The following is a 22226-nucleotide window of genomic DNA, read 5'->3' as shown; positions in this document are numbered from 1 at the left end:
TTATCTCTTATTAATTCTTATTTCAGGCTAGCTATAATAGAATGTCTTATTATTTACTAACAGAATAGCCAGCTTTAGAGTTAGCTGAAATATCGGGAACTTAAAAAAGCAAAGTGTTCAGTATAAGAATACTTCTATAAAAATAGGCATGACTTCTAAAGTATGGTCATAAGTAATATCTTAATGTAAAAAACCAACATTTTAGAAAAAATGTTTAATGTATTAAATAATAAAAAGAAAAAAGAGATAAAATTTCCGGTGCATAATTCTGTTAACTTCGATCAATTTTAAAGAACTACTAAGGGCCCATGTTAACTATTAGTCATACCGTAGCAAGTAGTCAAAAGACAAATAAGAATTAGTAAACGAAATTTTTTTTTAATATAAAATAAAACTAGGTTTTCCTGAAGCCGACTCTTCTCTTTAATATGAGTTAAACTAAAGACCAGATAATAATTTGGCTAAAAGCAATTTAGTTTTCTTCAGGGTCTCGGTAACCAGTAAAACTGAATATAATAGTGTAAGTGCAAAAGAAGTTAAATAGATAAATAGATACCTCTCTCCTACAAAGCTGGACGTAGAGAAGCCCGGGTTATGTAAGCCTGGAGAAAAAGCAGTGGAGAAGCCACCAACGCTAGTACTCTCTGCGCTTCCAAAGATGCCACCGCATAAACTGCGGAGTAAACGTTATAATTTTACAGCATAAGAAAAACAAACATTGAACCCGCTTGTGCTGCCAAATATACCCCCAGGAGTACCAAAAACCAGGCCCGTCGGCCTTCCTTAATATATAGTATTAAAGATAAGCAAAAATAGCCATACTTTTATAAAATTTTTACGCCAGATCTGCAAAACTCATCGACACAGAAGTTCCTTGGCCTAAGCTGATATTTACTTCTAGAGAAAGCTCATTCTAGAAAGTAGACAAAAAGGTCTTACAAGTCACTGCTATGATTGTTGCTCTCACCGAACCCTTTGAAACTGTTTTGTAAAGAGAAGCCAGATTTAATAAAACCCGAGGTTTTTGTGTCAGGAGGAGCGAAGCTTCCGACAGGTGCTTGACTGGGCACAGAACCGAAAGATAGTGAGGAACTGAATGGTAAAGAAGCGCTTTGTTTAGGGCTAGCAGTAACAGGCGTTTCGGAGACTTTTGCCGCAGACGGTAATTGAGAACCTAAATCTAAACAAGAGCTAACGGAAGGGACGGCGTCTGTTTTGTCGAGGCCTTGAGTACTGCCGAAAAGACTGAATGTTGTAAATGAGGAGAGATCAAAGGCATTGGAAGGGGCCTTGATAGGGGTGGTCGCTTTATTAGGGGAGGTAGTGTCTGTCGTAGACTCAATGGGAAAGCTAGAGAGTCCCTCGCTTGACACCGTTAAAGCTGCGGCACTGGAAGCAGTCGGAAGAGAGAAGGAAAAGGCTGCTGCTTCCATTTTGACTGGAGGGCTGTTACTAAGTGTAGTATCGCTCTTTTCCGGATTGAGAGTAGAGACGATATTTTTGGAAAGCTCAAGCTCTAATGTAGTTGTCTTTAAAGTGTTCTGCAAGCCAATAGCGTTATCTTCCTCTAAAAAAAAGAGGGACACACTTAGCTAAAGCAAGTAGCCAAAGGCGAGTAATAATTACTTTCAAGCGTTGTGATTTCTAAGGGCTTTGGGGGTTCAAAAGATGAACTGGAAGTGAGAGATAAGTGTGGAGAAACGGGCTGGCGGCTACTAAGGGCCGGTGCATCCGTTTCACTATTAAAAAAGTAAGTAAACGCCGTAAGCACGACCGAAAAAAATTAACTTCGTTTTCTTAACAATTTCATTTTCTCTAGAAATTTGTAACAAAGTGTTAAGTTCGCGAAGTTTTCCAGACTTTGGTGTAAGTTTAAACGAAGTTGCTTGATTTTTATAAGGAGAAACCGAGAATGCCTGCTCTGAAGATCTAGTGAGAGTCAGAGACCTTTGCTGTGCCTGATCCAGCTGGCGTCGTAAAACCAAAAGAGATTGGTAGTGGTGCCGAAGAATGCTGTATATTGTCTCGAAGGCAGACGCCCCTCTACTGCCCGTCGCCCGGCTGTCGGGGTCGAGAGCAGTTTCCAGTCCGCTCAGCTTAACCTCGACACACTTTTGAAAATGATCCAATCAGAAAATGCAGGGAAATTACAGTTCTTTAATTAATACGGAGAGCTTGCGCATGAGTTGAGCGCGTTCGTCCCGCTTTTCAGAATCTAGTTTCCTCCTGTTTAACTTTTAAAAAAAAAGAACAGCGCTGATAATAAGGAGGCCGCTTTCCTAGCAAATAGACGAGAGTCATCTTTCTTGTGACTGGCCAGCAACTTTACTTTTAACTGAGTGGTCGACTGAGAAATTCTACAGTGCGGTTTAAAAATGACCAAAAAAAGAATTGTAAACAACTTTTCTAGCAACGACGAGAGTTGGCTCATCTCTTTAGTAATTGAGTTATAATTTTTAACGGAGGTCTCCATTCTCTTTTCCAGAGCAGTCAAAGCAGACTTTTGCAGGTCCGCAGAGCCCAACTCTATCTTATAAATCATAGTAAATTTCACAGAAAAATATTTAGAAATTTGTTAAGTACTTTTTCAAAAGTGCCTTCCAAGGCTTTGAGTTCCTACGATGCACTAGTTAAGAGGCACAATCAAATAAAAAAAAACTTCTAGAAAACGCGCCTTTTCGAATCTTCCACGAATGGCGGACCAGACACGCTCGCTGGTGATCTTTACGGGGAGCTCGTCCTCCTCCGAATTCAATGCGGCCGACTTCTTTGGTTTCAAAGGCTTATTTGCTTTAGAAAATCCGGATTGCTTCTGAGAACTGCCTCGCGGCTGTTGGCAAGCAGATTCCAGGCGGGGAAGAGGATTCGGCTGGGCAAACCTAGCAAGCGCCAGATAGTATAAAGTAATATATATATAAATAAAGAAAGAAAGGGCCTTACGAACACGGCTGCCAGGATGCATCCACCACGTGCTTAGAAGTGAGTTTAAAATTCGAGTCCAACATCAACACACGGGGGCACGCCGGGCCCTCCACCCAATTCCCGTCGGCATCTTTAACTCCCACACCGGCAGAGGCGGTGAGATCCACCGCAAGGCCGAGCACAAAGCCGAAGTTGCCTACCAAAATTCTGTAAATTCCTAAATCTGGTAGATCCTTGGACGGACACGAGACGGACCTTCTGAAAATGAAGGCACCAGTTTAAAATTAGAGGCTAGAAGCTCGTACAGCACCCAGCGGTTGGTGCCTTCAAGGCGCCCATACAAGTAAGTTTCTGTGGATCTGCTGCTGGTGAAGATGCCAAGCTCCCTGCGAAGTGCCATATAAAGCAAAGAGAATTAAAAAATAAGGAAGGAAGCACTAACAAAGGCTTAATAAACACGTGTTTAAAGGCGAAAGCCACGTGATCATCAGTAATTTCTTCGGGAATGTAATTTTCTTCATAAAGCAAAACATCCCCGCGCTTGAATTTTTTTTAAACTATTAAATTTTATCAATTTAATTTAATTTTTAACTATACGCTGTTAACAATGGCCACATCGCAGGTGGAAGTAAATAGAATAAAGAGATCGTCTTTTATAGAAAAACAAGACAAGACTTCAGCTAAAGAAAAATAAAATTAATTTATTAAAGTTTTTATATTTTACACAAGGGACCTTCTTCTAAAAGTTGTAGGGATTCGTGAAGAAGGACAGAAAATTTCTTGTCACCAAAAAAAAATTGTAGTTTGCAACGCAAATTAATTATTAAGAGTATTTTTCCATCACAAGACCAAGTAGCTTAATAAGTAAATTAGTGTTCTAAATTTGATTTTGAAATACAAAGCACCTGACACCACTTCGTCTTCTTTTAATATTTCTTTGGAGCGCGATCTCAAATTCAAATCATAAATAGACGCTTGGCCCGATTTATAAAGAATTAGTATCCTATTGACTAAAGAAGCAGGGCTAAAAGATATGGAACGGATGCAAATTTCAGTAGAGAGGGTAAAAACAATCTACAGAAATATAATATAGGAAGTACGCTGAGTAACACGTTGTAAAATTATAGTACCTGAGCTACTCCTCGCGATAACTGAGTAATGTCGTAGACGTGAACTACGTTTGGAAAAGCCACAGCTAAATGAAGTTCATTGGGAGAAAGGGAAATCCCTAACAACGGCAGGAGGGCTTTTTTTTTTTTAATATATATATATATATTAAACATAGAAATAGTGCCACTTATACAAAATAAAGTACCTTCGGATAAGGGTAACTGAATTAAGCTAGAAAGTTTTAATAAAGATTGTACATCCTTCGAAAGCAAGTCGGATGTAAGTATAAAGTACAAAACTGAAAAAAAAATGGTGCATAAAGTAAACATAGAAGCTTACGGTATACCAAAGCAGAAAGTAAAGCAACCTTTTGAGTCAGAAAAAATAAGGTATCCATAAAGGTTAGAGCAAACTATGTATTCCCCAAAAGTGTTAATTATTTTATCAGCCGGGCCAGCAGATTTTGGCAGATTTAAGTAATTTAAAAGATCTGCAAAGTGAAGCCCCTAAGCAATGAAACTCATAATAAAACAGAAAGGAAAGTGAAAGTAAGATAAATTCAAGCTTTAAACCTTCTTTAAAACGACATTCTTATCCTCTGAATCACTCATACGTTAACGCTATAGGAAATATATTAACGCTAAATACGAAATGTAAAGAAACAAGAAGGACATGCACAGGGTATGGGCAGGTACGTCTCCCACTATAAGTCCGCTGTCAGCACTGCAAGCGGGACAATAAATGAGAGTAGAACTAACTTTTATTTATTATTTGTTATCACAATTAGACAATTATTATTCCCTCGATGCACTTTTACTTTTTAATAAAATAAAAGTTTCATTTTTAAAAGATCAGCATCTTTCCGTTAGCCGCTTGGAAACCAAAGTTGAGTCTGAACTTCTCTAAAAAAAAGCTCAGTTTACTTACCAACCATTACTGTAAATTATGTAACTCACACATTTAAAACCATGAAGTAAGTTATAATAACTATTTATAATTAAGCATGAAATCAAAATTGAGTGTTTGCAAGAAAATATTTATTAAGTGAATATAATATAAAACGTTGCTTGAATTAACAGGTTGTACTTGGGTTATTATAACTGTTCCTTACGCCAGGTGTTATTAATCTCGCTACTTTCCCGTTTATCTTCTTAAATCTTTTATTTTAAAAGTTTTTTCATAGTTTATATCTTTTTAAATGATACATATATTAAAGAAAGGCTAAGTACTTTGTTTAAGTATTCCTTGAAACAAAACATCAGCAAAAATCTTAAGTTTGCTTTGTGACATCTGTTTTTTTCTTACATGAGAGAGCAAGTAATAAGCCAAAGCTGTGGAAGCACGGTTTAATCTAACATTAGTTTAATAAATTCTTTATTTTAAATATTATAAACTTTTTATCTGCATAAAGTTGGCTATACATATGAAGTCTCTCTTTATTTACTATTGATGCTACATTATCCCTCTTCAGGTATTTTCTCCTGGATCTTACCCCTTTCCCACGGCCTTAATACCTTTTTAGTAATGTATAGAAGATTATATGATCTGATTTTATGTATATAATCCTTCCCCTTCTATTTTAACGTCATTCAAATAAATATTTTCGATATAATTACCTTTCTTGAATTTTAGACGTATATCGTTAATGGGTTGTGATCAAAATGCGAAGTTTCCATAATAACGCATCTTATTACCTTTTATAATGTAGTAATCCCTAAAGCCAATATCTACAAATATACATTTTTAAAATTTTATGTTTAGTTTTGTTACCAAGAACCATTAAGACAGGAAGAATGGAGGAGGGCTATCGGGTGCCAACGTTATGGACATGATAACTTTTGCACCTCACTTTTCCTCAAATTTTGTAATAAAGAAAGGTACGACTCACTATCTGAGCTCATTACGGTGGAGACACACCGCTACTTATTGTACATTGTACTCCTTGAAAGGCCCACTTTTTAAAAGCAAAGTAAGAATCGTTAGTCAACTAAAATCGAGGACTAGCAGTCACTGAATGCTCGTAAGCGCGGATTCTATTGGATAAAGCCAATGCGATAATTACTTCTAGCAATAACTTAAAGAGTAAAACAGACCATATCCACCATACCTGAGGCAATTAGCACGATTTTTTTTATAAACTTAACTGTGTAAAACGACTAATTGAAATTTATTAGAACACTAAAATCACAATCCTAAAACGCTGAAGAAATTTAGGAAAAGAAAAATTAATATAATATGAACATTGGAAAACTCTTCTCAAGGACGGCGATAGTTTTCCTTACTCTATTATTTGATGTTCAAATAAGAGCGTAAGGATATCAGTTTGATAAGAGTTATAGTTCCAACTTAACCCCAACGTAGTACTAAGGCCTTTTAAGGTCTAGGTATTAATTAAATAGGTAATAAAAATTGTCTTAAATTATGAACCCTTTAAAAATATCACTTTAGTCAGGTCGGAAATTATATTTAACTAAGAACCGAACATAATTAGTGACCATACTTAATGCAGACATCATAGAATGGTAAAATAATCGTAATAATATAAATGGTTTAGTCCTACACGAGTGGATTTCACAAAATGAGACTATCTTTTTAGGGCTGAAAGAACCTGAAAAATAATCAACTTTAGGGACAAGTGATGTATATAAAATGGCGATGTCAAAGAAACATATCGTATGGTACAAAACTTTTTGTTTTACAAGGACCTTCTTTAAATCGCAACCCGATCTTGTTCGAAACAGTATGTTTACCTAAACTTAAAATAAATTTAATAATTGGGAACACATGCTATACTCATAAGTAAATAAATGAAGTTGAAACAATTTGTGGGTGTCATATTAGCTTCCTCCCTAATACCTGAAACAAAGTTAAAGCGTATAAAAAAAAAAATTTGCGGTCTTTGCTTATCCATCTAAAGAAGCTTTTAACAGACATAGCGATATACTGAAAGAACTTTGTTGCTATTTTAACGATATATAAAACATTAAATTAGGTCATTAACTATTACCGACAACTCAATGAATCAGGCACGAAACATGGAGACATCTTTAAAATACAAAACCGCCATGCCCACCATTTAAACAAGGGGTCCTTTTCTCTATTATATACTTTGCCTGATCACTTATTTTGTACACCCAGAAAAACTGTAAGCATGACCTAGAGTACGTTGTTTGTAAAATAATTGATATCGCCCTTACCGGTTGTACTACTACGCTGGTTTCGTAATCCTTTGGTGATACCTTAAAAGAGAAGTATTGGTAATTTTTAAGAGGCTGCAGGATAATGCTAATATAAAGAAGTTTATTGGGAGGACCAGTACGACTTTAGGTAACAGCATTACTCTTGCCAAGTAAAGAACAGCATATAAATTTCGGTGCTCCCTTTTAAAATCAGGCAAACGGCAGCTACAATATTTTTGGTCATATACAGAGCGTGATAGTTCTTCTATCCAAAAATTAGCTTCTAAAGTTCTCCCCTTCTATATATTATTTAGTTATCATATAACAAACCCGAATTCCAGGTATATCCAGAGTTAAACGCGAGGACTATTTACACCGTATCTCAAAATTCCGGCCTCCGCTAACAAATATGTACAATGTTACAGGAATAAGTTTTTTCGTGCCATAATCCTGTAAAGAGTGGTGTATTTTACCAAGAACAGTATAGTAATTAACTTGAAAATGCTTTGCGTAACACTACCAGAGAATCTATACGCTAAATATATGAAATCATAAAAGACTACTAATCTAATTGGCTTAGCCATATTACATGGCATAAAAATTGTAAGAGGTTTTATTCGGCTGGCGCTTTTTGTTTATAATTAAATGTTACGCCTTAATTAGGGGAAGCTACACCATTAACATGTAAGACCATTATAAAAAATTAAGCTTTTTTTTAATAAACAACTTTTCAGTAATATATATATTGTAAGAGAAACACCAGCTGCTGGCTGTATACAACTTGTAAGAATATACCGGGTACCTTAATATTATAACTGTCCTTTTTATAAGCAAGTTAACAGAGCTTCTATATAACGTTGGACTTTTAAAATCTAAAAGTTTCGTCAGTACTCCAATTTTTTTGGTATAAGAACAGTATTAAAGTATAATTAATTTAACTATAAATTATTTTATTTCATACGCACCTCTATAAAGAGTTACTAATTCAAATGTAATAAGATTAATCTGACATTAAGTTTACATAAAAAAGTCATAGTTGCTACTCCGCACTACGAAGGAAGATTGTTAGATAATTTTTTCGTTTTAAACAACACTTATAACCAATATAACTTAGCTTTTCCATATTTCTAGTTGTGTCTTGCTGGTCTTAAAGCCCTTACTTGCTTAGATGAGGAATTTAAAATTACGGAAACCTTTAAGAAGATTCCAAAAAAGTATTAATTAACTTTTATTGTTTTAATAATTTTACACTTCTTCTTTGCTTTCAACCGTATTCAGTGTGCTTGTCATACCATGTGAAGATGTACTTTCATTTCTTTGCATTCGTACTTTTGAAGGTTGGTCCACTCGTGATAACCAACCACTTAGAATGTATTTACCCTCTAATGTTTTTTTTTGAGTTGCTCTTAATGTAAGTTCTATTAAAAAAAGTTCACTAAGCGAACATAGGGCGTACATTAAAGAACTAGCTTGGACAGCAAATTGCCAACCTGTTTAAAATAGACAATATATAAGGCTACAAAAGTTTACCAGCTTAGATATTACCAATGTCTGCCAATATAGGTTTTTCCGTGTTACTCAGTATAATCGCAGCGCTAATTGCGATAAGAGTATATATAGTGGTCCAAACATTGGTATTAAAATCAGAAAACTCTTGAGCTAGGAAAAATATTAAACCGAGGAATTATATAACTTTCATGGGTACTTTAAGGCACTTACATGCATTTCTGCATTTCCAAGTATAAAAAGCAAGCAGTCCGCTATAAACTACGACGTAGAGAAAGAAAAAGTATGTAGCTGATATATTTTCCATTTTTTTTGTAGCCACTATTGAAAATTTTTTAAATGTGTATTAGAACATTTATCACTCATTATATTGAATAATTATGAATTGTGTGCGGAAAGTTCAACTTTTTTTTGGCATTGAACTAGTTATTACATTGTTTATATACTAAACATAATACATTAAATAATAACTGTATAACTTTTTACCTTTGACTATTAACGGTAGTAACCCTAAGAAAAATATTAGGAGGTGTACTGGGTAATACTTAAAATGATTAATGAATGGGTTGACTTTTTGGTGTCTTTCAATCTGGGTATATGCCTCATAAATTATTCTCATCCGAATTGCGATAGCAGAGAAAAAGTTAACGGTGAAAAAAGTCAGGAAAAGACCTATCTTAAAATATTAAAAAAATTTAAAGTAGTGTCCGACGCACTTATTAATTTACTTACTATTTGAGCTATATAAAGCCCTTTCTCCTTGTCATCAGTGAGTCTCCCAAGCCTAGCAGCCGAGTAGAAGATCGAAAGAACTAAGGTGTGTATAATTACGGTAACCCTTCGTCGGTACTCGCTATATTCCCTTAATAACTCACCCATAATGCCAGCTGCAGAAATGCCTATGTGTGCCAGAAATAATTTCCCTCTGCTTTTAGCTACTTTGGTGTTTTTAAAGAAAAGTGCTACCAACAAAGATAATGTAAAGAGAATAATATGCGTCAGCCCTTATAAAGAAATTTAGTATATTAATTACCATGTACCGACTAATTTATTATTAATAGAATTTTTTACCCGCTCCAATGCAAAGAAGAAAAATTTCTTTATAGCCCTTTCCTACCTTAAAAAAAAGCATCGTTAAATTTAAAGAAGTGGTCTTAATAACGGCTTATAAATTAATTAAAAAAACGTCCTTATATTTTAATGTTTTTAAAAAATGAAACTAAATTAATTATTTTAGTAAAATTATTAAGCTTATAAAATCCCTTATTGGTTTTTCTATATTTTGTGAAAATTATAGCAAAATAGTATATCTGTAAAAGAGTGCATTACCTTATCATCTGTAGTAGCGTATTGCAAAGATGTCTGAGCACTCTGTCCAAGATTTTGAGCTATAACTATTAGAGAATTTTATCTCAAAATAGGTAAATATATGTATTACTTTTCAATTTAATATTACTTGCTGGTGTATTATCTTTATGATAAATGCTATCCTTATATAATAATTATTAATAAGATGATTTTAGAAACAAATTAAGCATCTAACTCAAAGGAAATAGTAAATCTAAGCATTATCGAATATACATGAAAAAAATATAAATTAAACTAATTTATTTAAATACTGGGCCATTTTTTCCAGATTACTACGATAAAAACTGCATTGAGGATAAAAATAAAGCAAAACACCCCTATAATGGCGGCGGTACCTGTTAAAGACGATTATTTTTTATAATTGCTTAATATACGTTTTCCATTAAAATTTATTATTTTAAAATAACCGAATTTTTTGTGGTAGTCTTTTGGATGACTCCCTGTCCGTTCCTTAATATTCATAGCTGCTCATAATACAACTAAGAAGGAAGCTTGCTTGATAATTAAATGCAAGACTTTTCGTTCGGTAGTAATAATGATTAAACGCCGGGGCAAAATTGTACAAAAATAAAATATGTAACTGTACGTTCTAAAGAAATTACTATATATGACCTGCCTTCTGTTACAGTTGCTTTATTGGTACTTTAATTTGTTAAAATATGCTTTATGGTTTATTTTCTTTTAAAAAGGGTAGTGATAGGTTTATTTAATTTACGTCGCTTAAGGTAATTTTACAGGTGCTAAAAAAAATGTAGTTTTTATATTCTTTAGCAAATTATAAGGAAATTATCTTATTTAATTCCTGTAATAATGGTTATTTTTTACTTATATTTTAACACTTATAAGCTAACTCCTTCTAGTATATATAAAGGAAAGAAAACTTAACTAGATGCTATTATAATCAAAGGGGGGTATTATGTTGAAAAGCTAGTTTTTAAGTCAAAAATATCGTACTAGGCATATTCCTCTTTTTGTGTAGGTGATTCCTTCTGCTTAATTTTTACACGCTCCATAATATTAAATGGTAGGAAGACCCAATTATTTTACACTACATTATAAATCAGTATGCCCCTAATACAAATTAAATATTTTTAAAGAAAGCTGTACATGCAGGAATGCCTGTATTAACTTTGCTGGTATAGATTTATCAACATTGAAGTACCATTTTTAAAACCAATTCCATAGCTGTAACTAAAATTGTTATACGACTACATGAAAGTGTGTAATAACACCCCACGGATGTAAGTATCAACTTTCATCTTTAAAACTTTTATAAACTTTAAAAGTAGTTAGATATCAAACTGGATACAAAAGACAGATAGGCAATACGTAAATCATGCGAAGGCACGAGTATTTAACAAAAGATGTACACTTATTCCTTAGTTATTTTCTTTTGTCAACCTGTAAATCTCTGACATCTCTGACCTCTAAGGTTTTTTACCAGTTATTTGTATTTTCCATTCTCAATGGTTGGTTACCAAAAATAAATTTATATATGCTAGCAGACATGCCTTCAGGGCTAACTATTAAGGCTGCTGTCAGGCCCGTACATCCGATTCTTTTTGGTTAGATATGACGAAAACCGCCAAAAAAAAAATGCTGACGGGGATGGCCAAAAAATAATAGGACCGGCCCTCTATCACCCCTCGAAAACTTACCTGCTTAGCTGTTAGTTAAGTCTCCCCAACTATGAGCTCCAATTTTAAGGGAGAAATCTTTTCGTTTGTTTATTATTATAAGACTTTTACGGATGTCAATATTTAGCTTAATCTAACGACATTTTGATATTATGTACAACCCAGACAAAGCTTTAAAAGCATAAAGCAATTTTTAGTTTACTTATATAAATCTTTTTTTAAAGCGCTTTAGAGACAGAAAGCGTGTCTATTAAGCTGCTCCTAGATGCTTATTACCCTTCCGTAGACCAAGTACTTAGTTTACCTAGACCCCATTTAATGAGCTCATATGCGCCTAGCCGGCGCACAAGTCAACTATCACGAAAAGTTTGTTTGGCTGTATTGTAATATTTCAGTTAATTGCCGGTTTTTCCATTTTTCAAGCAGACGAGACGTTATCTTTTAATTTTTAGCTGCCACTATATATATATATAATAATTAGTTTTTTATATACAATAATAATTTTAGATCATTCGTGTAGAAGAAACAAATATTATTAGCTTCATCTAATCGTTAAAACTCAGTTTAAAATATATTAAAGTGTTGGCTTAACTATGTTAAAAAAAGTATTTTTATTGCAATTCTTTTAATAAAAACTTTTTCTATCAAATGGATAGTATGCTTAAGGCTAGCCTTTGCCTTGTTTAATAAAGATTTGAGATTTTTAAATTAGATCTTAAAAAAACACCTTTTCATTTCTCTTCTTGTATACTCGCTCATCTTTCTTATCGAAAGGTCAGAGTTTTAGAGTAAAATTTTAAGCTCTCTAAGTTAGAGTCACTGATTTAAATTTTAACTAATCTGTATTTGAAACTATTGAAGTTGAATCAGCTAAGGTTTTTCTACACATTCTACACTTGGTTATATTTGATTTAGCCATCTGCTAAGATAAGATATCCTCGATTAATTGGGTCTGCCTTAGCTTTATAACTTGTATTTAGCTAATTACTGGCTATTTAGAGCAAAAAGTATAAGTAGGAGGCATAGAATTAGCTTTTAGTACTAACAATCAACTTATGAGAATACTTTTTTTATGGGTGGTAGCTTAGATACTTATACTCCTTAACCAGTCAATGCCTATATCCTCAAGTTATTGTTCTAAAAGAGGTTTATATTACGGTGATTCACCCCCTCTAGGCAAGCATTAGAATTTTCAAGTTTTATTATTTGTGTGTTTCTGGTCACTGCTTTCCTTTGCTTCAGTCTGCCATTTAGGTTGATATACTTCAAATGTGCAGTAGATATAAAAGTGATTGGAACCGAATCAAGGAGTTATCAATGAAAAGGATATAGTATTAGCAGTCCAACTCTTAGTAGGTTTTACGTCTTAATTTCTTGTTAGCATTGGTTTATTGACCCCTCTTGGATTACGGAGGAAAGAGGAGAAGCGATCACATTATTGTCCCGTAGAGGAAGGATGATACACCTTTGGGGAAGAAATATAAACTGGAGGACTGGCATAAGAGGTGCATAACACGTGGGACACGTGATTAATCAGAGTTTACTCCAACCTTGGCCTGGGAACTTATGAAACCGCATAGTTAATAATTGATAAAGTAGAAACACTTCTAGGGCTTAAACAAAATTAAATAATTAACTCGAAGTATCCTAAAGTAAGTTGGTTCGATCGAGCACCAGGTAGGACCATTTATTTATGAATATATAAATAGTCAATTGAGTTGATACAGTATAAAGAGTACATCTGTTACAGTCGAATTTACTGTCCTCATGAACGGTGAGGCTGGATTTGAGTTTTTATAACGATAGCCCAAAAAGAAATGTGAAAATTTGTTTATAGACTGTTTTAAAAAGAAATGGATAATCTACAGAGCAACCGGGATAAATGATTTAAATAACAAAATAGCTACGTAATAAGTAATCTTCTTACATCATTAAAAAAGGTGCTACTGCGCTTTTTTACACAACAGCCTAAGAGCACACCTAAAGGTAACTTATTTCGTTAAGGTGTTCACATGAAACAGCGGTTAAGTAAATATTGATGTGTTTCTAATAACAGGAACAATCACAGACTCGTGCGCACTAATTTGCAGCGAATGTTTATTATAACCACAAAAAAGTATATTTAAGAGTAATTAATTATGATCCAATATTTGTTTATATATACATATATATATATATATATATATATATATCAACTTATTAATAAAACAGTAATCAAGGTTTTACTGTTTTTCGCTGTACGTGCAACTTGACTTATTTACAGTCTTTGTATTCAATATTGGGCCTAGTTTGCGTGACATTATGTATAGGTACTTAACCAGCCGACCTAACGAACGAGGAAAAATTACTGGCTTGCTAGCAGGGAATTAAACCTAAAAAATCCAACCTTTTAAAAAATTTTGTTTTTTTCCCCCTAACTAGCATCATTTAACAGTAAGATTATATTACTTTTGAAAGAACCTATGAAGTTAAAAGTTTGAATTAGAACCAGTTTTCGTGATATAAGTTCTATCATAAAAAGTTAGGGTTGCCCTTTTTTTATCTTTACTTGAACTTGAATTTTAGTTTTTATGAAAAAATTTTTATTATCAACCAGCACACCAAAATGAAAGAAAACTTTCTCCAATTCACCTTAAAATTTTAATAATTTTCCCTAAACTTGTAATATTTTTAGCGACGATAAACTAACGATGCAACCATAAGTTCTGTTCAACTTGAAGAGAACATACTATACCACTTGACTTAAATTATTTGTAGAGTTAATGAAAGGCTACAAAAAAGACAGAGAAATCACCTTTTACTGGCACTTACTTTTTACATAATTCAATTTTTTTGTCATAATAGCCTTAATAAAAGTAAGCGGGCATAACAATATTTAGTTAACATATTCATCATAATGAAGCACCAGTGGTTCAATTAAAATTTTAATCCAAACTGACTAAAGAAAAGGTAGGAGTAAGCGTTAAAGTTATTATTAAACGCATCATTAATAACCTAAATGAAGGGGTGTAATAGTTTGGTAATCTGTACGTCAGGTCTACCCTAGTTTTCCCGGAAGTAGTAAAATATTAGAAAAAACCGGTTACCTCATAAATTAATTGTTACTGGTGTTATAGCCAATCATACGAGGTATTAGTAGAGGGGAGAAACAAATAACAGAAAGACTACAATAAGTTTCACTCCAATTATCTAAATAATGGTTTAACTGTAGTTAACATAGAATGTAGAGTATAAAATTAAAACTAAATTAAAAAATGTCTCTCAAGTACGTACTCTATTATTTTTTTTTGCATGTTTGTAGTTATATACTTGGAAATCCCAGTTTTTTATACCCTTTATGCTGAATGTTGTCCCTGATCCTTAGTCCTGTTCTGTTCTACTTGTTTTATTCTTCTTATTCTGTATATCCTGTTTCCTGTTCCTTTATTATTTTATATAAAGTTATATTTTATTAGTTGTAATAATTACCTTTTGGGTTATCAACAACATACCATGGTCTAAAATCGTCCATTATTTGGCTATACTTATTAACAACGAAATTCAAAACTGCATCACGGTTAAAATTTACTGAAAGTATATGCTTTAATGAATAAATTAAATATTTAATAGCTACAGAACCAAAAAATCTTGTTAAGTATACTTTTATGAGGTTAGAATATTACTTTATAGTAGTTTTAGATGAAAATCAACTTATCTAATCAAACTAAACTAGCGCAGTAAAGATGGTATAAAGGTTGAAGTTTATTAGAATATTAAATTGATATATACAAACTAAAATAAATTATTAAGACCTATAGTTAGTTGAAATCTAAGAAATGTTTGAAATTATACAGTTCATTAGTTAAAGAAATAATTACAAAATCTATGCGGAGGAACCTTTTTTGCAACATATTACATTTTTAACACCATTTAGGTGAAATAAAAATTAATTTTATTAATTGATTAATATTAAGTTAAATAGATTAAAGAAGGGTACATGTCTAAAAATATGTGTTAAAACACGCTTATTATGGTTTATTAAAGATCAGATTTTGGTTTAACTCTCCTGGAGATGTGACTTTAAAGACTGCGTGGTATAAAAACTCCTCGAATTTAAAACAAAAAGCTAGTAACTTCAACGAGTGGTATAGGAGATAGTCAATGTACACATTCTAATCTATATCACTAGTTTATTGTATGTTCTATATTAACATATTAGTAACGTTAACGAGGGAGATTATAGGGAAAATAGTTAATGCACACATTAATCTATATTACTATATTTAAATCCTGTATTAGCTTATAAAAGAAAGACCGAGTTATTGGTTTGCAGTCTAAACCCTTTTTTTCGACTACTAGGCAATTAAAATTGAAACCTGTGAGGAAGAGATAATAATTTTAATGGATCCCAAGGTTTCTCAACAGTCAGCATGGTGATGGTATAAGTACATTTACGCCATATCATTACGCCCCAGAAGAATAATTCACAGGAATTTTTGGTTGACAACAAGTAAGGCAAAGTATACCCAACTATGCTAATAATTAGAAATAAAAAAAGTTCTCTATAGCTTAAAGTAAGTTTAGCAAAAAATCGATCACTAAGTCAGGTAATAATATTACGTTTTATTTACAAACTTTTTTAAAAAATTTTAAAACCCATAAGTAAGAAGGGGGCTAGTTATTGTAAAATTATCAAAGTTGTAGACTCCTACGGAATTTAATCTTTTCTTTAGAAATATAAAGAGAAGCTCAATGCGTACATTTTTTTAAGTAGAAGAGATCTTTTAATTAACCATATACAGTTAATTGCGCGCGATTACATAAACAATATTACTAAAAGATATAAGTAGTATAGAAAATCATTCAACTATTACATTGTGCATGCTAATCTGATGGCTTTAACAATCCATTACAGTGGTGGTATAAACTTGAAAAATTTATCTAATAGAGGATCATTACATTTGGCCCTACACATATAATTAAATGCACAAAATGTATTAAATATATCTATATTTGCAAAAAGTTCCATAATAATATATAACGGTAACTAATTGTCAGCATCCTCCTATTTTTAAATGTAAAACAAGTTATTTATTGTTTTAAACCTTCAATTATTTTATCAATGTAGAAGTCGGGTGAAAAAGCTTTTTATTTTTTTTTGTTTTACCAAAGAAGAATTGTTCAAAGCACAAGTTTTTCTGTCTTCCTTTTTTTATTACAAAGCATTATTCATTTTAGGCCCCAATTTGAGCTCCGGAAAATTAGTTAGTTATATAAATTTGTAGCTTACCCAGTCTAATAACTAACTAGCAAAGCACCTCTCGCGCGCTCTCTTAGTTTTTTACAGAATTTAGTTGGGGACCCACTCTATCTAGAAATTTTCAATATTTTTAAAGAGATTTTGAAGGGACTTTAGTATTCACTTAATACAAATAAAAAGTATTAAAATATTCCTAAAGAAATTTTTACTTCACTTTTTTCTCCCTATTCTTCTAGGCACTTTCCTTCATGTCTAAAATATTATCATTTCCGTTAACCTTTTTTTCTATTCAATTAAGTTAATATTCTCTTTTGTTTACAAGTCTAAACTATCTTCTTAGTTCGTAGATCTTATTTTTTTACTGGAAAACACGCTTATGCGATAAAGAAATGCGAGTTAAACCAAATAGTGTACTAAGTTTAATAAAATACCTCGAAAATATATGAAACCGGCCTTTACTTTGCCGAACCTCCATGTTAATTAATTTTAACTTAAGACAAGAGTTCATAAAGACTTCTAAAATTTGAAATAATAAATTTCCAAAAAAGGTCTGAAACAAAAGCTTAAATTAATGAAAACCACTAAAAAAATTATTTTCTACAGTGTTAGTTAAAGCGCCCCACTCACGTGGTCTCTCGAGTTGACTGTAGCGCTTATAAAAATTACATTGACATGAAGAGAGTTTGCAACTTTCTTAAACTATTCTGAAACTGCACCCAAGGAACAAAGATAAGAGAGACTGAGTGTGCAGTTTTTTCGAATAATACATACTAAATATGGTATTGCGTGTGGTAGGTTTTCCATGTAATCCTTGTAGGACAATTGTAAGCATTGCGATTAATATCAAAGAGGGTTTTTGTTTACACTGTTAACCATAAATAATTAATACAACAAAATTGTACAATCAGCTAATAGAAGGGTCATTTAATGCGAGAGGGAGGTTATCCTGACCGTTGTTTTTTATGAAAATTTTTAAATAAATACAGAACATTGGAACATTCCTACAATAAGGTTTGACTTTTTTAAGTTCATGGTCATCATGATTTATTTTGTAGACGTGTTGTTTTGTAGGCACAGTAAACCTTTTTTTACAGATGGGTGATAATTTATGTGACCGGAACCTGTCTATCTCACACGTGTAAGTATATCCACTGTGAACTATATACAGAAGGCTTAGAATATATGGCGACAAAGCAGCTTAATTTTTTTTATATTCTATTCGCTTTTAACTCTTTATAAAAACAAAGTTTATATAATAATCATTTTGGCTATCCCGTTAAAACTAGTAGCAAAAAATTACATAAAGATTGATTATTAAAGTTTTATTATCGAAAATTGACTTTTTATTTTATCATTGGAGCTATGTAATATTGAAATTTTCCCTCCTATAAACAAAGTATATCTTCAAATGTACGCTTCATGTAATTAGTTTATAAAATATTATAAATTATTAAAAATATTTATTCTTAATACGAGATCTTCACCTTAACCTTATTTCTTAAATAAACCGAAGCATGTTTACTCCATTGACAAATTTAACTGAATTGTAAGTTTTTTCATCTATTTTTCCTCTGGTTATATTGGAAATATAGCACATGTTTTAAGAAGTGTACATAGTTTAGGTGACTTATTATTTAGGAGTAATTTAGTTAATTTAGCTGTCTTATTTATATAATAATGTGGTTACTTCCGTTTTCAATACTAATTTTTTTAGTTTGTTGTTAATTTTTATATATAAGGTTGTTTTTACGGTATAAACATTGAGTTATAAAAAATTTTGTTAAGGTATATCCAAGACTAATAAAATACAGAGTTATTAAAAGTCTTTAGACACAGCAATGATATAGTTGATAGGCATGAGCTGGGTTTTCCAACACCAAACCCTTAAATTCCCATAATTTTTTATGAACAACGCCGTGCGAGAGCCGTTCCGTATTTATAGAACGTTTTTGCCCTCGTGGATACAAAGAAATCGTTATTTCTTGTTTTTCAAGCATAACGTCCGTATAGAGTAATCTCATCAAATTGTGTCGAAAAAATTGAAGACAGTTCTTTTTCAACTCTGAGTGAGTTAAATTCATTTAATAACTATTTATTGACTATAATTGAGAACCATTCTTATTTTTAAGGAAGAATAATTTTTTATTATATATCGCCCTGGGGGCTTAATATACGATTGTATAGTAATTAATTCTTGCGAACATATTTATTCGTTATCATGTTTTAAAGGTATTTCTAGTAAGTCGCTTAAAACAGTTTCCATAAAATTCATAACAGTATTTATTGTTATTTTATCTACTCCTTTCCAAAAATTTTAATATGAAACTATACCTAAACTTTTATTAAGCCAACCTACACTATAAAGCATCAGTTCTGATTATTTAATTTTGCTTTTAAACTGCATTAGAGTAAAAACTTATGTAAAAAATAGAGGCCTCAAAGATAATAAGATAAGTCTTTTGATGACCAAACGTTTTTTGGACCAACCTCCTTGCAGACATTGTAAGTTTTCGAGTTGAAAGTAAATTAGTTCCTAATTATCAATAGCAATCAAGTTGAAAAGATACTTTTTAATATTTACTTTCTCTTTAAAACTAGCGAAAAATACAAATAAACTATTTTGGCTTGGCAAAACTAAAACTTAATTTTTAGGGACCTAAGTTCTAATAATGTTACGGTTATACACGAAAAGGCGTATAACGACCTATCCAGTTAGACTTAATTCTCTCATAAACCCAATTTATCATAGAGCGAAAAGTATCAAAATGTATCGTGCATAAAATTCTTTTGTTGAAAAAATTAAGCATATAAAAATAATCTTTACAGTTAATAGGTAAGGTACTTATTAAACAAACAGTCAAACAGACTTATAATAATATAGAATAATTACTCAAATTATTTTTAGTGATTCACTACTTCTTCAGAAATTAAATACTTAACCAGGCGGACGGCACGCCGAATATAATTAATAGTGCCTAACTTTTATTATTTTTATAATGATTGAATAATAGCTTACAATTTTATTTGGTTTATATTATACCAAAATAGTGCCACTGAAAGATGTAATTTAATTAAAAGTTTGTTCTTTAATCTAATTAATTTTATGCTGGGAATTTTTTACTAATTAATCTTAACAAAACTTAACTTGAGTTTTTAATTTTTAAATGGCTATAAGATATAAAACTTTATTGTGTTCGGGTTAAGGTTAGGGAGATAAAGCGAGCATTGTCTCCTCCAGTTAATTGACTGCATATAATAGCTCTACTAGACTATAAGTAGTTAACCAATTCTAACAGTAGCACACAAGTTAAATTAAAATTTTATTTCTTACAAAATCATCACAAAATATTCTTACCCCTCCGACTTTCTTCCTGGCAGAAAATGCTGTTGATAGTATTAAGAGCGCACTGACAGCTATTAACTCTGGCACGAAGTTGTATATAGCCCTGATCGTCTACCAAATATATAGTAGACCTGTAATCGCAACCGGTTGATAGTCGCTGTCCCTACAACTGATGTTAAACCTTCTTCACAGACACATCAGAAAAAAGCTGACCGCTTTTCACAATAGTCGCCAGGAAGCAAAACTGCAAAACGTGTCTGTAGCGGCCGAGGAAGGAACTACTATCTTTTTTGCGCTTTGTCAAACGAAATAATAACAATAGCCAGACGGAACCTCTGTCACTTAATAATGGCGTAATTGTAACTGAAAGCGCGAAGATAAATTAGCGCTTTGTGCTAGTCCTCCTCCTGCTCATTGCAGTCTTTCACTTAAATACCTTCAGGGTTGAAGGCGAAATAATGCATGAACCCTCAACCGTTGGCGACGGACTTATAAAACAGAGCAGAACTGATGTAATGGCTCTTCTAATCTTTGCAATTTCGCACTGGAAGCATTCAACCCCAAAGACATTATTACGAGATGCTATCAAATTTATGCTGGTGGCAATTAACCAGCTTTCCTGTTTTGCAAATTTAACTGCGTCTCTTGGTACCTCCCTTCCACGATTAAAAAGAGCCACTGTTGCAACGCTATTTAAGACTTTACCAGGCCCCAGTAAATATCACCTCATTAGCCTTTCGTCAGGAAATACAGCGCCACTGGCAGAGTTTATAGAAACACAGGTAGCGTTTTCAGAATTCCAATAGGGATTTCGAAATGGCCACTCAACGACAACACCACACCTCTTGCGCTTTTTTGAGTGGACACTACGAAACTTTAAAGCCTTTAACCCGCGTTTGACCCAAGAATTTTCTTTGCAAACTACGCACACTTTGTTTACCTTCTACTATGTATACTGGCATTGTTTCTATGTGGTCTCACGTGAGATTTGGCACTGCACTGGTCTTATATCGTCCAAGGACAGCTGGAATTTGTTTAACTCTCTGCTATTGTCTCCGCCCTTTGCGCTGTACACGCGAGGTGTTCGAATCCCTTCAATTTCTCACACCCCCGTCACCATTTACGCCGATGCCATTGCAGTGTACGCGAGTCCCTCATTATTATGAAAACTCCTAAACTCCATATAAAAGCACACTTGCTAACTGATTTAGGCAGTGGAAGGCCACTATTAATGTAGAGAAAAGTAGAGCTATTTTCATCATAAGAAGAACTACACACCCGTCACCTCTAGCTTTCCAAGGTTTTTAGGTCCCATGTAGTTCTAAGGTAAACACTTAAGCGTCATCCTCGATAAGCAACTAACTTGACGGTATCAAGTAATATGCGTTAGGGTTAGGGCCCAAACGGCAACCCACATAATTACGTCTGTATAAAATGTGCGTGCAGTAATTATATAACTGTGGGACGCAACAACACAAGCTTTTGCGGCTAAGAACCTGTTAATAAGCAAATAAATTACCGGTGGGCTTAAGAACCCAAATACAAATCCTGGATAGGCGAACTACTGCGGATTGTCTAAGATTTAAGCACACATTTGTTGTTTGTATAGCTCTACGGGTACTTACATATATATATATAAATTTTGAGAAGACTCCGGAAACTGAATATGAACTACGCTAAATTTTATACGTTATCATTCGAAACCGAGCACTCTGAGCTAGAAATTACAGAGCATTCACGCAAATCAATAAAAAAAATTTTTTCATAGATCTCTTCAGAATAAATTGTAGCGCAAGAATGACAAATCCAAAATAAAAAGAGTAAAACTAGAACTCTTTTACTATGTTACTTTGCATTGCATTCAACGATTAATCTCTTAAACGAGTACGTGGTTTTCAAGGTGTCATACATACTTCTTGCTC

The 22226-nt window shown here is 32.8% G+C and overlaps 1 protein-coding gene across 1 annotated transcript; it reads right to left on the bottom strand.

Annotated features, from left to right (window-relative positions):
* Positions 1–274: 274 nt before the first annotated feature.
* LOC135120730 (uncharacterized) lies at positions 275–20768 on the bottom strand. Its single transcript, XM_064045065.1, has 26 exons — positions 20741–20768; positions 20486–20667; positions 20317–20415; positions 9789–9834; positions 9450–9721; positions 9263–9393; positions 4053–4117; positions 3828–3932; positions 3656–3778; positions 3520–3602; positions 3365–3462; positions 3178–3308; positions 2941–3118; positions 2675–2879; positions 2584–2616; positions 2403–2530; positions 2285–2357; positions 2169–2234; positions 1789–2111; positions 1627–1739; positions 940–1567; positions 840–884; positions 725–782; positions 557–673; positions 396–506; positions 275–315 (listed from the first exon to the last, which is right to left on the bottom strand). Exons 1-24 carry the CDS (start codon positions 20766–20768, stop codon positions 635–637), a joined length of 3252 nt encoding a protein of 1083 aa, XP_063901135.1. The 3' UTR covers positions 275–315; positions 396–506; positions 557–634.
* Between the last annotated feature and the right edge of the window lie 1458 nt (positions 20769–22226).

The sequence above is a fragment of the Zophobas morio genome, unplaced genomic scaffold (genome assembly GCF_036711695.1).
Source record: "Zophobas morio isolate AGI-343-1 ecotype UQ-CSIRO unplaced genomic scaffold, CSIRO_AGI_Zmor_V1 ptg000414l, whole genome shotgun sequence".
In the NCBI taxonomy this organism is placed as follows: Eukaryota; Metazoa; Arthropoda; class Insecta; order Coleoptera; family Tenebrionidae; genus Zophobas; species Zophobas morio.
This window is presented reverse-complemented; position numbering and strand designations above follow the sequence as displayed.